A 14,128-nucleotide genomic window follows, 5' to 3' on the forward strand; every position below is an offset into this window, starting at 1 on the left:
CACCCCCATGTTCAGTGGCCCGAGGGACAGGTTCTGTCCTGTCCCAAAGCCCAAGAACCTGCTTTGTGGGCTCTGACTGCCCAGAGCGAAGCTCAGCTCCCACGCCGCACCTCCCCGTACTCAGGTCCCCATCTTGGCCCAAACATCCTCCCCCAGATTCCAGTATCTCAGCCTCTGCTGTCCACAGGTGCTGTCCCTGCAGAGCTCACCTCCTGGCCCATGGCCAGCTTCCTGGGTCACCACCATGGGACATGGCAGGAGCCTACTCCCTGCACAAGAGCTCCATCGTCTGCAAACCTGCCCGAGCTGGGGCTCGCTCTGACCCAGGAATTCTATTCCAGAAGCACATCCCTAGGGACTCATCCAGGAGCAGGGGGAAAACACAGTGGCACTATTTATAGCGGCAGAAAACTAGAGTCGCTCCAAAGGCCCAACAACGGGGAAATAATTAAGCAGATGATGGGACGCTGAGGAGGAGGAATCCTGAAGGGTTATTAAGAATGACAGGCGCAGGCTCCAAGCCCACGAAACGGAGAGACATGGCATGTGAGGAAGGAACACACCTCATGCCACAAGTCAGAGAAGGCATGGGTGGGAGGAGGCTTGGAGAGAGGCGGGGCCGAGGAGGGCAGGGCCCCTCTGGGCATAGCTGGATGGGCACAGGTGTGCCTGGGGGGAAGCCTGGCCTGAGGCTGTGGGGGGTCTTCAGCTGGATCTGCTTTCACTCCCTCCCCACCAAATAGCAAGGCCTGCTCGACTTGACCTGGTGCTGGGCTCTGCCGTGTCAGGGTGCCTCATGGGCAAGGGGTGGGTCCTGGGTTTGTGCACGACCTACAGCCCCGTCTGATGCTACACTTGGAAGTCTGGGATGCGTCCTCACAGCTCTGGGCCCTTGACCTGGAACTCTGCCTTGCTCCAGAGGCCTAGTGCCCGGCCTCTCTGAACCCCAAGCTGGATCCTCGCTCTCTCCCCACCGGCCTTTCCCTCCCATCCCAGCAGGTGTCGGGGAAGGACATGCCCGAGTGTACCTGCTGCTGCTGCTGCTGCGCCCATGCAGCCCACATCCCACTTGCTCCCCCTGCCGAGCAGCTCAAGTCTCCCCACCAAGACATTCAGGTTCTTTTCTTTTCTGCAGGGAAGGAGCCCTGTTCTGCTCCAGGCAGGCCGGACTCGCTGGAGTATGCTGGACCCTTCTCAGTTCAAGGCCTCCATACCCTCTGTGATATGAGGAGGCCCGGCACCCCAGTCATCCCATCACTTGCGGTTCTTTACTACAGCCGTCAGAGCTCAGATGCAAGTGAGCTGTCCCTCGGCAGGTGGAAGCATAAACCAACCGTGGGACATGCAGGTGATGGAAAGAAATGGGCTGTGAAGCCATGGAAAGACTCAAGAGAGCCCTGCACACACATCATTAAAGGGAAGAAGCTGGTCTGAAAAGTATACAGTCTCCTACTGTCCACCCTAGAACATTCTGAAAAAGGTGAGACTCTGGAGAGAGAAGGATGGATGGGGGCAGGGGGGTTTAGGGTGGTGACACTGCTCTGTAATGCTGACCAGTGGATACGGGTCACCTGACATCAGTCAAAACCCACAGAACACCTAGCAATAAAAATGAACCAAATGTCACTACGGTCCTCAGACAGTGATGCTGATGGGCACCGGCTCCTGGGCTCAGCACCCTGCGGACCCTGAGACACAAACGGAGCGGAGGGGAGCAGGGAGGGTTGTACGGGAACCTTCTGTGCAGTTTTCCCATAAACCTAAAAATGCTTCAGAAATAAAAGTCTTGAAAAATAAGGAGAAAAAAGTGCTGCAGCAGAGTGGATGAGTGTGACTGGCCGGCAGTCCCAGCTATTGACGTCTCATGGGTGGGGGCAGTCACCCAGGCCAAACGTTCCCAAGGGCCAGCCGAGGTCCTGGCATCAGAAACCTTACAGCAAACGTGTGAGGGACTCGGGGGTGGCACATGACCCCCAAAGGGTCCTCCCCACACACCCGGGGCTGGGGCTCACCTGGACGCTGGGCCCACACAGTGGGGTCTGCAGGGGCGGTGGGCTGTACAGGACGCTGCCAGCTGGCGGGGGCTCGTGCGGAGGGAGCTCCCCGTCCATGGCGGGCCCCACTGCCAGCATCAGGGGGCTCCAGGAGCCAGGCTGCAGGGGCAGCTATCTGGGCTTCTTGCTCCGCGGTGGCGGCATCATGACCTGGGGAAAGACAGGCACGTCCCAAGGTTGCCTTCCAACCCCAAAGGGTGGGGAAGGGTGCCTCTGGTGACAGTGGGCTGGGGGCGGCAGGATCCCTAGGGGAACCCTCAGATGACCCCAGCTCACCTGACTACCCCACCCACGCAGGGGCTGTGCTGAGGGATCCATCAGCTGCCCCGTCACTCCCTCCTAGGCAAATGGCCGAGACCTCCAGGAAGAGGGCAGCCCTTTGGGGGTGGGGGCCCCGCTGCACTCCCACCCTTGTTCTCAGGCCCCTGAATCCTGTGGGCTCCAGGGCCGCTCCCGCCACCCATAAAGGGAACCTTGAGCCCTGGGAGCCTAGTGTGAACCACAGGGACACACCCCCAGATCTGTGACTAGCGTCTGGAAGAGAAGAGGTTTAGCCAACTGGTAGCTCTGAGCTGGAGGGGCCGCAGGGCCACGGGAGCCCCATCCTACTGCAGCCAGGTCAAGTGTGCCGAGGCTCTCTGGGCAGCTGGGCTGAGCCAGGAGGAGCCCCCAGACCTGGGTGGGGCTAGGTAGGATCACATAGGGTCCCACTGACAAGGAGGGCAGACACCCAGCTAGGGAATGCACAGGGGACAACCCAGTCCCATGTGATCTCCCCACCCCGCCATGCCCACCCGCCCATGGTCTGGGTAGGACCAACATACTGCAGGCCACATCACCAATGGAGGGTGGGGACCCCAGGCTGACTGAACGCCCCTCAGGACAAGGCCTCGGGACGTTAATCACCCAGAGAGGCAGGAAGGGGAGGCAGCTGCCACTCCCAGCCAAGCCCTGAGTGAAGAAATCCTCAGGACTTCCAGTAATCTCTGCCACACAGAGTCTTGTGCAATCCCGCGGGGGGCGGGGAGAGCCTCCTGCACCCACTCGCTGCCCGTGAGTGCCTCACCCGAGGTCCAGAGGGACAGGGGTCGCGTCCAGCCCTTCAGGAAGCCTGTGGGGGCTGGGCCGCCCCGCCTCGGCTAGAGAGGCTGGCAGGATGCCAGTCTCCCGGCTCCCAGCAGGACCTGGCGGCACCAGGAGGAACACATGGCTGCTCTGGGACCCGTGGCCTCGGTCAAGCGGATGGTCAAACCCAGCTCCATGTCTAAGGGTTGGATAATCTCCAAAGATTCGGGGCCCAGAGCTCTGTAAGCCTCAGTCTGATCATCAGGAGAATGGGCTGTTTGGGCATAAGGTTCGTCAGGAACTCCACGGAGCCCGGAGCCTCCAAGACCCCAAGCCACTCAAGTGACCACAGCCATCACAGAAACCGTCAATTCAAGCTCCTTGATTCAAGAGACTCCTCAACAGGTCTATGTGGGGCTGATCCTATACTCACTCCCAGGCTCTTCTCAGCTCCACACCTACAGAGGCTGGGGCTGCTCCCTTGGGAAGCACCATCCAGAGACCACTGCCGAACGGCACAGGAGGGGGACCCCTGGGCTGTCCTTGGGGTGCATGGAGCCCCAGGGACCCCCACTGGCAGCAGGCCAGGCCTGTATGGCACCCGTTCTGAGTGTCTGGCCCCGCAGGCTCAGGCCCCACACTGCAACCCAGGGCATCATGTCCTTCCAGAGGAAGAAGTTGTCCCCGTGGTGAAGGCTCTCTAGGCTCCATGGGGAAGTCATGACTAGAGGGGGGGGTTCCTGTGATGGGACCTGTCTGTCCTGTCCTACCAAGACACGAGGGGGGCATGCCCTGGGGACCCCAGAAGTCTTCTCTGACCAAGCAGAGCATTCAGACCTAGACCTGGGGGGGTTGTGGGGAGGGGAGCAACGGGGCTGCGAGTCAACAGGGCCACTGGGGATCGTGAACCCAAATGGGGGGAGGGGACATGGTGCCACCTGGGGGTTGGCAGAACCTCACCCGGCTACACAGTAACCTTGGAGCCAGCAGTCCTGCTCCCACGTGTCTACCCAGGAGAACGGAGACACGCCCACAGAGCAACCTGAACACTCACATCCACAACACCCAAAGGGTGCAAACAGCCCGAGTGTCCCCAAGTGGATGATGGATCAACATACGTGTCCCTCCACACCTGGAAGCATCCCTCAACCACAAAAAAGAGTGAAGCCCTGACACTCACTACCACGCGGATGGACCCTGAGAACACGATGCTCAGTGAGAGGAGCGGACACAGAAGGACACAAGGGTGTGATTCTACTAACGAGAAACGTCCAGAACAGGACGATCCACAGACACAGAGAGTGGGTTCCTGGTTGTCAGAGGCTGGGGTGGGGCTGACACTGTGCCCACCACCATCCCCACACTCCCAGAGGCCACCCCTACAGCGTCGCCATCCTTGGATGCCCAGACCCAAGGTCATCTCCGGGCCCCACCACCAACTTCAGCCCACTTCACCCCGTTGCACCCTCAAACACAGTCCTCCCATCCCCTCACTTTCTGACCTCTGCTGAGCGGCCCCAATCTGCCCACCTCCCTGGGGTCAGGACAGCATCATCAGCTCCCAAGCTTCAGAGGCTGCACTCCCCGGGTATGAAGGAAGCCAGGCCACAGCATATGTTTGTTGAGACGTGAGCCCCATGGCACGTGCTGCAGGGGTGCTCGCGAGGTGCTCTTGGGGAGGGGCCCGCACTTCACCCAGCTTTGAGTTGCAGGATTTCCTTTTGAGATCACATTTCAAATGAGTCATTGTACAACAGAAAGATCAAGGAATTGGTGGCCTGGACAGGACGATGGCGGGGCAGGAGGTGGAATGTAGGAAGAGGCCAGATCTGGGGCAGCCTGATCCCCGGGATGCACCCAGCTGGTGTGTGACCATGGCCACCCCTGCTTCTTGGCTGAGCCCACTTCACCTCAGTGCCCTGGCCAGACCTCAGTGCAGGGCCAGTGCCCCCAGGGTGGGCCATTTGATGCTCACTAAGGGCTCAGCCCCCCAGGCACCCTCGGAACCAGCCACCCGGACCCCTGCCTGGTGGTGCCTGGGCTCCGGTGGTCACATGTTACCAGGTCCCCCAGGAACCTCCTCTCCAGGCATCAGGGACCTGCCAGTCTCCCCCAGGCCATAGGCCAGCAGTCCCTCTGGCCACCCCTCGGCTAGACTCTGAGCATTGGCCCTGGGATCTGGGATGGGGGAATGAGTGGGGGGCTGGGGGGGGCAGTGGCCTAGGTGGAATCACGGGGCCAGGTCTGGGATGTCTGGGGGAGGGCTGGGGTGGGGAGGCCTCTTCTTGCCCTACTGGTCAGACAGCCTAGGGTCTGTCCCCAGCAGGGGTACCCGCAGAGTCTCCTCTACTCCTGATAGAGGGGTCCAGCCAGGTCAGGATGTGCTGCAGGCGGAGGGGCAGAGGGGCAGGGAAGGTCAGGCAAGGGGAAGGAGCTCTGTCCTGGGGGCACTGACCAGGCCTTGAGGTCCCATCGGGGCTGGCTGGCACAGCTTACTCTGTCAGGACTCCTGGAAGGGCACAGCCACCTCCGTGGGTGGGCCAAAAAGGGAGGGGGTGGGTCCCAATGGAAGCCTCAGGGCCCCCTCCTCACTGACTGACCAGGCCATGTACTCAGGTGGGACACATGGGGACACAGGGCCAGCTGGTGAGCGAGGGGGGTCCAGGGCTATGGAGGAGGGCCCAGGGTGTGTGTGGGCGGAAGTGATGGGACAGGTGAGGCCTGCTGGAGAGAGGGGTGACCCCCAAGCTCAGGTCCACCAGGAACAGGCCCTCACTTAGAAGCAGGCTCTTCACAGGCAAAAGGAGTTAAGATGGGGTGGTGGGGCGTGTGTCTTTACAAGAGGGAAATCTGGACACAGAGATCCTGGAAGTGGCCGTGTGGCAACAAGGCAGAGACAGGGGTGCTGTGCCCACAAGGCCAGGACACCAAGGACTGTGGGCCACACCAGGAACTGGGAGAGGAAGGAAGGACCCTCTCCTGGAGTGGGTGGAGGAAGCACCGCCCCGCTGCACCTGGATCTCAGACAGCTGGTCTCCAGAACTGGGAGAGTAAATCCCTGTGGTTTAAGCTGAGCCCGTGGTCAGCTGTTACAGCCGCCCAGGGACGTTCAGATGGAAGGCAAAGACAAACCCTAGCTGGAGGAGAACCAACCCCAGACCCAGGTGACGGAGTGATGTTTGCGGAGATGAACGTTTATGCAGAAGAGGAGACCCCAAGGCTGAGTCCTGTGGGCACCAATTCAGAGTCACCTGCACTAGCTGTGTCTGCGCCCGCAGACCTGTCCGCTAGCAGGCACAGAACCACTGGCCCAGGGTACCTTGAGGGCCGACTGCGGGCCAGGTGCTTCTCAAAGCAGCTCCTACACCTAGAGAGCCACCTTGAATCTATAAGGACCTGCCAGAGTCTCACAGCCCTTGGGAGGCCAGTCAGCACCCCCACCAGCTCCAAGGACACAGCTTAGGGGCATGGAGCCCTTCATACCCAGTCAATGGCCCAGAAGGGAAGGAAATGAGGACAAGGAGCTTCTTTAGTCACAGCTGGAAACGCTGAGCCTAGGTCTCGGGGCCCTGATCCCTGGTCCCCACTCTCAGGTGCAGTCCAGCCTTATCAGGAGAGAGCCCAAAGGATGGTGCTCCAGCTGGCCTCCCCTTGCAGCTGATGGACCTTCCAACCTGCATCCATGTGGACGGGTATGGAGTGGCTGCCCATGAAGACAGGGCACATGCATGCACGGTTCCTCTTCTGGGAAGTGCCTGCTCAGGGCTCGTGTTTATTCGTGGTCTTGAAAAGGCTTTAGATACACTGAGCTTGTGGTCTCCTCTGACCCCCAGATCTTCCTCCCCTGAGTGGACATTAAGCTGGATCCCGCAGGCCTGACATCCTAGTCCTTGGACACTGATGTCCAGAGTTGGCAGGGAGAAGAGTCTGTTCCTCCTGACGCTTGCTGCTTGATGACAAGAGTCTCAGGCCAGCTGGCACACCAGGTCCCTCTGCCCAGCTCCTTGGAGAGTCCAGAGATGGACAGTGGAGGGTGCTCCCCATGGCTAGATCACACTAGGCCTGGGCGAGTAATCAGACTGGCCAGCGCCCTCCTTGGGTTCCTATGGTCCAGCCTGGTGCCAAGAACATCACAAGAGACCTTTGCCCAAGCCAAAGGGCACCCCTGTGCCGCAGGAGGAAGGGCCTGTGCTGGGAAGAGGGCAGACACTCCTAAGTCGCAGCAGCAGGGGCCCCAAGACCCACTGACAGGCTTGTGTCTGCTTTTCCTGTGCAGATGAGCATCCACAAACTCAAACCCTCCCCCAGGCCTGCAGGTCAGATGTCCAAGCAAGCTCGCCAGCCCTTGGCTCTGGGTCTCCCAGGGTTGGCACAGCGCTGACACCACCAGCAGGGCAGAGCTCTCCGCAGGGCTGCCCCGTGGTTAGAGCAGCCACAGTCGCAGCGCACTGACGCCCCTGGGCTCTGACCCTCCATCCCTTCTGGCCTCATTGGAGAGAGTCCTCGGCTCATGAGGACCCCGTGATGATGCTGGGGCCCTGGGGACCCAGGGTCACCCCATTTCAGGGTCTCTAGTTTAATCCCACCTGAGAAATCCCTTTGTATGTGAAGGGACACGTCTGCAGGTCCCAGGATCAGGACAGGGGCATCTCCGGGGCCCTTACTGAGCTGACCCCAGAACACAGCTAGGACACAGCCCATGAGCGAACAGGTGGGTGGTAGGGCTACGCACGGTAACACCCCAGAGGTGCCTGGAGGTGGTGAAGCCCCCAGTGGCCCCTCATGGGGCAGCCTCTTCAGGGCCACAGAGGAGCTGCAGGCTAGCAGGGCCTTTCCCCCCCCCCAAGTGCAGGAATGTGCTGGGGCGTCTAGATGGGCAGGTCCTGCAAGTCGAGTGGCAGGTCTGGATCTGGTGGGGGCAGCAGCACTCCAATTCTGAGCCAGCATGGGGCGCCTTCCTCCAGGTTCTCATGGTGAAGATCACCCACCCCTAAGGGTGTCCTGGATAGCCCCCGACGCCCACCTGGGGGTGCACTCTGAGTCCTGCCCCCCAGACAACAGGCTGAGCTCCCAAATCTGATGAAACCCCCCTCAAATCCCCGGTCAGCTGACATACCCCAAGCGACAGCAGAAGGGCCCCCACAGGGCTATGGGTGGGTGGTAGGGAGGGGTCTCTTGCCCCCTTTGCAGCTTCCAGGCTGGAGCCACACCCCCAAGCTGGGGAAGAGTGGCCCTGGTGGCGCTGATCTTTGAGGACACACCCGAATGTTCAGAATAGGAGAGGGCTCAGGGGCGGAGTGCTCAGGCTTGTCCACCCACCCCCGCCCCCACTGTCACAGCTCCTGGATCAGCCTTCCCTCACTGCACCTCACCTCCAGGGGGGCCCTGGCTCCTGGTGGCTCTGGGCATCTCTGAGCAGGACTCTCACCCCATCCCAGTCTGACTCAGAGCCACATAGGCTCCCTGCCCTGCAATACTACTCCTCCCCACTTCATCCCCACTTCCTGGGTCAGCCTCTGACCCCAGGCTGCAGTGACTCCCGCCCACCCCGACTCCCGGGAAATGCCAGGCTCCAGCCTTCCGGGACGTGGCCCGGCAGGAAGGCCGGAGAGGCCACTTTCAGTTTCACTTGGGGACGGAGGCCAGGCTGGAGGCACCTGCCCCTCTCTGGGGCCCAGGGGAGGCTGGGCAGCACCTGGCACGGAAGGGGTGCCTGAGGACCCAGGGAGGTGCTGGGTGACCACTGCTCCCCCACCCCACCCCACCCCCCCTGCAGGGGCCAAGTTCAACGCCTTCCCGGAAGTGTCCCAGCATAGCTGGCCATGGATGCGCCTTCTGCCCCGTGGGCAGCACAGGGGGAGTGTAGGGCTGACGGGAGAGGAGTCACTGTAATGGGGGGGGGGAGGCGGAAACGTGCTGGGTATCCCAGCCAACCGGGAGCCTACAGGAGGGTCAGGGCACTACCAGCTACAGCTACCAGGGTGCCTCCTCCCACAGGGCCAGGCTTCAGAGAGGGGTTCCTGGGCCTCCTACTGCCCACACCCGGCCCAGGCACCCCTGCACCAGGAGCCTGCCTCCCCACAAGCCCACTTCCTGTCGGCAGTTGTCAGGGCAGAGCTGGGGCTTGGGGAGCTCCCAGGGGAGCCTTGTTCACCCTCCATAAAACAGGGAGACAGCACCTCCTCTGCCGTCTTCATGGGCCAACACCCCCTCACGCCAGGCCAGGCCCTGCTGTCTCTTTTTGTCTCTTTTTTTAACCACTTTTCTGTTTTATGGAGACACAATTCACATGCCATGCACTTCATCCATCTAAAGTGAACAGCACAGTGGCCTTCAATACATCCACAGACTTGTGCAACCACCACCTCCATCTAATTCCAGAACATTCCATCACCCCCAAAAGGAAAGCTCACTCCCATCAGTAGTCTCCCCCATGCCCTCCCCAGCCCCTGACAAACAGGAACCACTATCTGTGTCTGTGGATCTGCCTATTCTGCACATTTCCCACCAGTGGAATCACACCCTGTGTGTCCTTCTGTGTCTGCTTCCCTCACTGAGCATCAAGTTCTCAGGGTCCACATCATCATAAATAAATGACAGGTTTTAGCAGTGGGTACCCGGGCTAGCCTAGAGCATCAGAAATCGCCCTCACCCGAGTCATCCACTTGAGGACAAGGCAGCCACACCCCCCAGCAAGGGAGGATGGCAGCTGTCACCATGGCAGGAAGATGCAGAAAGTTGGCTTTGTCCCAGCCCCGCTCAGCTGGCCCATGGGGGACTGACCTGCCAGCAGCAGGGGACAGGGCAGTTCCAGGGGGAATAGGGGCCCACAGACACCAGGCCGTATCTGGGCTGGGCAGACGGGGAGATGGTGGGTGAGCAGGGCTGGCCAGGCTTGGGCCTGAGTGACCTCGCTCCTGGCCACCCCAGGCGGCTGGCTGCAGCCGGCCCTCCCCGCGCCTGACCAGGCGGCCCTTGGCTGCAGAAAAGTGGCTGGAGATGCTCCAAGCTGGCCCACTGACGGATTGCACGTACGCAAGGCACACATGCATGCACTCTCACATGTATGCACACAGGCAACACCACGCACACGTGTGCATGCAGCACTCACACATGACACATGCACACTCCAGCACGTACGTGCACTGCTGCACATGTGTGTGTCACAGACACACACTGGCACATACGTGGGCAGATGCACACACGCCCCCTGGACCTGTGTGGCTGCCCAGGCGGCTGGTGTCCCCACTCTTCGTGTCAGCCTCTAGGTGCCCCCACTTCTCCATGACCTGACCCCACATGAGGAACAGGCAGACCCCGCCCCCGCCAGCGGCTGTGAAAGCTTCATGGGGTGGAGGCCCTGTAAGGAGGGAGGCAGCCTCTGGAGACTGGACACAGTCGCCTCTTTATTCCCAGCCGGCTTGCTCATGAGGCCAGAGCCCTCTGCTGGGTCAGCGTTTCCGGCCCAGCCCCTGTTGGTTGGCGGGGTGGGGGGGGTGGTGCTCTGAGACTTTACTAGAATTGAGCTAGGCCAGCTGGCTGGTCATGTCCCCAGTGGCGGTCCAGCCTCCATTCCCCACCCCACCAAGGGTCAGGGTGACCAGGTAGCTGGAGAGACCTGGCCCTGGGCTGCACACCTGAGGCCAATGCTGCTCCACCCTAACCTCAAAGCCAACACTCTCCTCTGCGCTCTGCCACACAGGCTCCCCTAGAAACAAGGCCCCTCACCCCCTTATCAAAGCATAGACATCTCCCCCAAATGTGCGCACACGTGTGTGCACACACACACACACACACACACACACACACACACACACACACGGCAGGTCCAGCTCCAGACAGGTGTGAGCAGATGTCTGCTCAGAGGCACAGAGTTAAACAAAGGGCCCTCCAGCCCTCTGAAATCCCCGAATGCCTTTCCCTAGGTCCTCATGTTGGCTGTCCCCAGGGATAGCATCTCACACTCGTCAGACTCCCCAGGGTCTGTTCGATGCCCACCTGGGTGTCCCCGGCCCAGGGGTGCCCAGGGATCACCCATCTCCGGCCCACTCACCCAGGGCCCAAGCAGACAGCCCTAAGCAGCCATCATCCACCTCTGGGGACTCCCCTAGGAAAATACAGGGCCTTTGGAAGAAAAGGTGCAAATGGGCAGGGAGTGGCCTCCCCAGGCCGCCCAGCAGGCCCAAGTCTCAGCCCAAGGATGGGGTACACAGCCACTCCTCTGCTTGCAACGTCTGTAACTGTCGAACTCCCCCCACAGCCAGGCACACAGAGCCCCAAGTGGGGACACAAAATCAGGGTCAGATCCAGCTCAGGCTGTCTAGTCTGGAGAAAGGGTGGGCCTGACCTCTACAGATTTCCCTGGAACCTCAGCCTCTGACAGGTGGCCCGTCTTCCCTCTGGACTCTGGGGGCCCAGCCCCACTTGCCTGGAATCTTTCCTACAGGGACAGACCCACCACACTGGCCTCCGGGTTGGGTCACCTGGCCTGGCAAAAGGTAGGCAGGTTCCCATCTGAAGTCTGTCCAACACCAGCCCCCCTCATCACGGGTGCAACATTCACCACCCCTCCAACTGCCAGTAGGCTTCCTCCCAGACGGCTTCCAGGCCAGGTGCAAACAGAGGGGATCACACCTGGCCAGTCAGGCAGTGGACAGGCAGAAAGGAAGCCCAGGGCAGGCAGGACCTACACACTTCCCACACTCAGCTGTCTCTCCCTTTCCAGAATGTAACAACATGATGCTAGACACTCCTGCCTGGCTATCCACGCCTCTGCTCCCAGACACCAGCCTCTCCCCACCAGTGCTCTGGTGCTGGGAGGACACCTCACCTTTCCCATCAATCCACACAGGCTACTGCTCCACAGGCTCCAGGTCTCAGCAGCCCTGGGGTAGGGGCCACCTCTGCCCACCAGCGCTCCGCGCCCAGCTCCAGGAGACACTCTAACCCAACATGCTCTGCCTGCTCAGTTAATACCAGCAAGGGCCCCATCCCAAGGCCATGGGATCGCACCCATAAAAACGCAGGGCGGAGAAGCCAGGACAGCAGGAATCCGGGGAGAAGGGTCACTGCGGAGAAAGGGTGGGAATCTGCGAGGAGCCTGAGGTCAGGGGTCACCCAGAGAGGGAGGGGCTATAGTCACGGAGCTGGAGAGTCACAAGAAGAGAGGAGTCAAGGAATGACCGGGGAGCAGCCAGGAGGAGGTCACCAAGTGCAGGAGAGCCACAGAGAAGCACGGGGTCAAGGGTCACCAAAGTAAAGTCCGGGTATCACCAGGGAGCGCCAGATAGCGGGGGATCAGGGAATCAGCCAGGAGAAAGAGAGGAAAGGGTTGGGAGTCACCCTGTTTCAGGGTTCATGCCAAGGCGGGTGTCAGGCGGGGGTGACGGAGCGGCGCAAGGTCTGGGGTCGCCAAGGAGGACCGAGTTAGAGTTGACGGCGAAGGACGGGATCGGGAGGGTCGCGGCGGAGGGCGGGATCAGGGGGTCGCCCATGAGGGCGGGGACACGCCGCCGCGCTCCCCCCGCCCGCGGCCCCGGAACCCCAGAATTCCGTAACCCCCGGCTCGGGGCGCGGGCGGCCGCGGGGTGCCATGGCCTCCGCGGGCCGGGTAGAGCGGCTTGGCCGGGCAGGGGTGGCGGGAGCGGGCCGGGGGTAGGGCCGGGCGCGCCTCACCTCGGACCCGGGTCCGGCCGGGCGCGGAGCCCACGGCGCCTCCGTTTCTCTGAGCTTCGCCGCAGCCGCGCTCACTTCCGGGTTTCGGGCGCCATCTTGGGGGGGCTCGCGCACTTCCGGTCATGCCGTGGGGGCGGGACCTCTGGTGGGCGGGGTTTGGGCGCGGGGACTTCTCTCGGTGACCCCCCCCCGCCAGCCTCTTGAGGCCCTTCTGCCTTTGGAAGGGGCTCGAATTCTCGAGTGAGCCTCCGTTTCCTCCTCTGCAGCATGAGAAACCATACCTACCTGCAGATCTTTGCATGACTCTGCCCTCCCCTGGTGCACTCTGACCCTGACCTTTCAGCCACTGGGGTTCTCAGACACCCCAGACCTTGGCCTCGCAACCATCTGAAAGGGCCCTGGGTCCTCCTATCATACTCTCTCTTGGTTGCCTCCCTACCAATAGTAGTCTGCTCATTAACCTATCTCCATTCTAAAATAGGAGTCCTGGGACTACCCGCCCCCGGACAGGGAGCCAGGCACACGGGGTCTGATAAGCCCCAGAGGCCATCCTGAGAAAAACAGGATTCTCTCAGACAGGGGCCTTGAGACCTGAGTGGCTCCCCTGCTGTCTCCTTCCCCATCAGGGCTTACAGGGGCCTCATGCAAACAACGCTGGGATCTGCCTCATTGTCAAGCACAGGATGGGACTCAGCTGCGGCACAGGCCTGCTGTGTTCCTGTGACTAGGGCCTTCTGGACCCACCAGGGGCTGGGCCTGGCAAGTCAGACAGGGCCAGTGCAGGAGGCACCACCCCCTCCCCATCAGGGAATGAACACGCTGCCACCTTTTCCTGGACCCACCTCACCAACCAGCCAGAGGCCTCATGTATCTGGTCCAACCCCTTGAATTTAGAGGCCACCTCTTCACTTGCTTGTCTTGTCTATTCAGTGAAGTGTTATGGATGCTGCTATGTGCCTGGCCTTGAGCTGGACAAGTCCGGGGCCCCCAGAGAGGACTCAGTTCTCATCCTTGCCCTCAGGAAGCCCCCAGTCTAGGGGAAACAGAGCTGGGACCAGACACTCCCATCTGCAAGATCAGGCATAGGGCTCAGTGAGGAAAAAGTCTCTGCCTAGGGCATCATGGAGGGCGGTGTTGAGGCTGGGGCTTTGAAGTTCAAGTAGGAGTTTGCCAGACAGCTAAACTTAGAGCAAATTAAAAGCTGTTCAAAGGCCAGATCTGGTAAGGAAGATGAATATGTTTAAAAAATCTGTTTCCCTTGGGACATCCCTGGCAGTCCAGTGGTTAAGATTCCTTGCATCCACTGGAGGGGGCGTGGGTTCAATCTCTGGTTG

The 14,128-nt window shown here is 60.9% G+C and overlaps 1 protein-coding gene across 6 annotated transcripts in view; it reads right to left on the bottom strand.

The window, feature by feature from the left end:
• The window catches only part of SBNO2 (strawberry notch homolog 2), a 42,246-nt gene that overhangs the window by 25,794 nt on the left and 2,324 nt on the right, over positions 1-14,128 (bottom strand). For 4 of the 6 annotated variants that reach the window (XM_043912654.1, XM_043912653.1, XM_043912652.1 and 1 more), the window contains exons 1-2: positions 12,795-12,949; positions 2,013-2,204 (exon numbers count right to left, since the gene is read on the bottom strand). In XM_043912654.1, the coding sequence (XP_043768589.1) occupies positions 2,013-2,132 (120 nt within the window). In that variant the 5' untranslated portion in view covers positions 2,133-2,204; positions 12,795-12,949. Of the gene's footprint in view, positions 1-2,012; positions 2,205-12,794; positions 12,950-14,128 lie in introns of those variants that run through there. The other 2 variants (XM_043912650.1, XM_043912651.1) reach the window with 1 other exon arrangement.

Source organism: Cervus elaphus, chromosome 9 (genome assembly GCF_910594005.1).
Source record: "Cervus elaphus chromosome 9, mCerEla1.1, whole genome shotgun sequence".
Classification (NCBI taxonomy): Eukaryota; Metazoa; Chordata; class Mammalia; order Artiodactyla; family Cervidae; genus Cervus; species Cervus elaphus.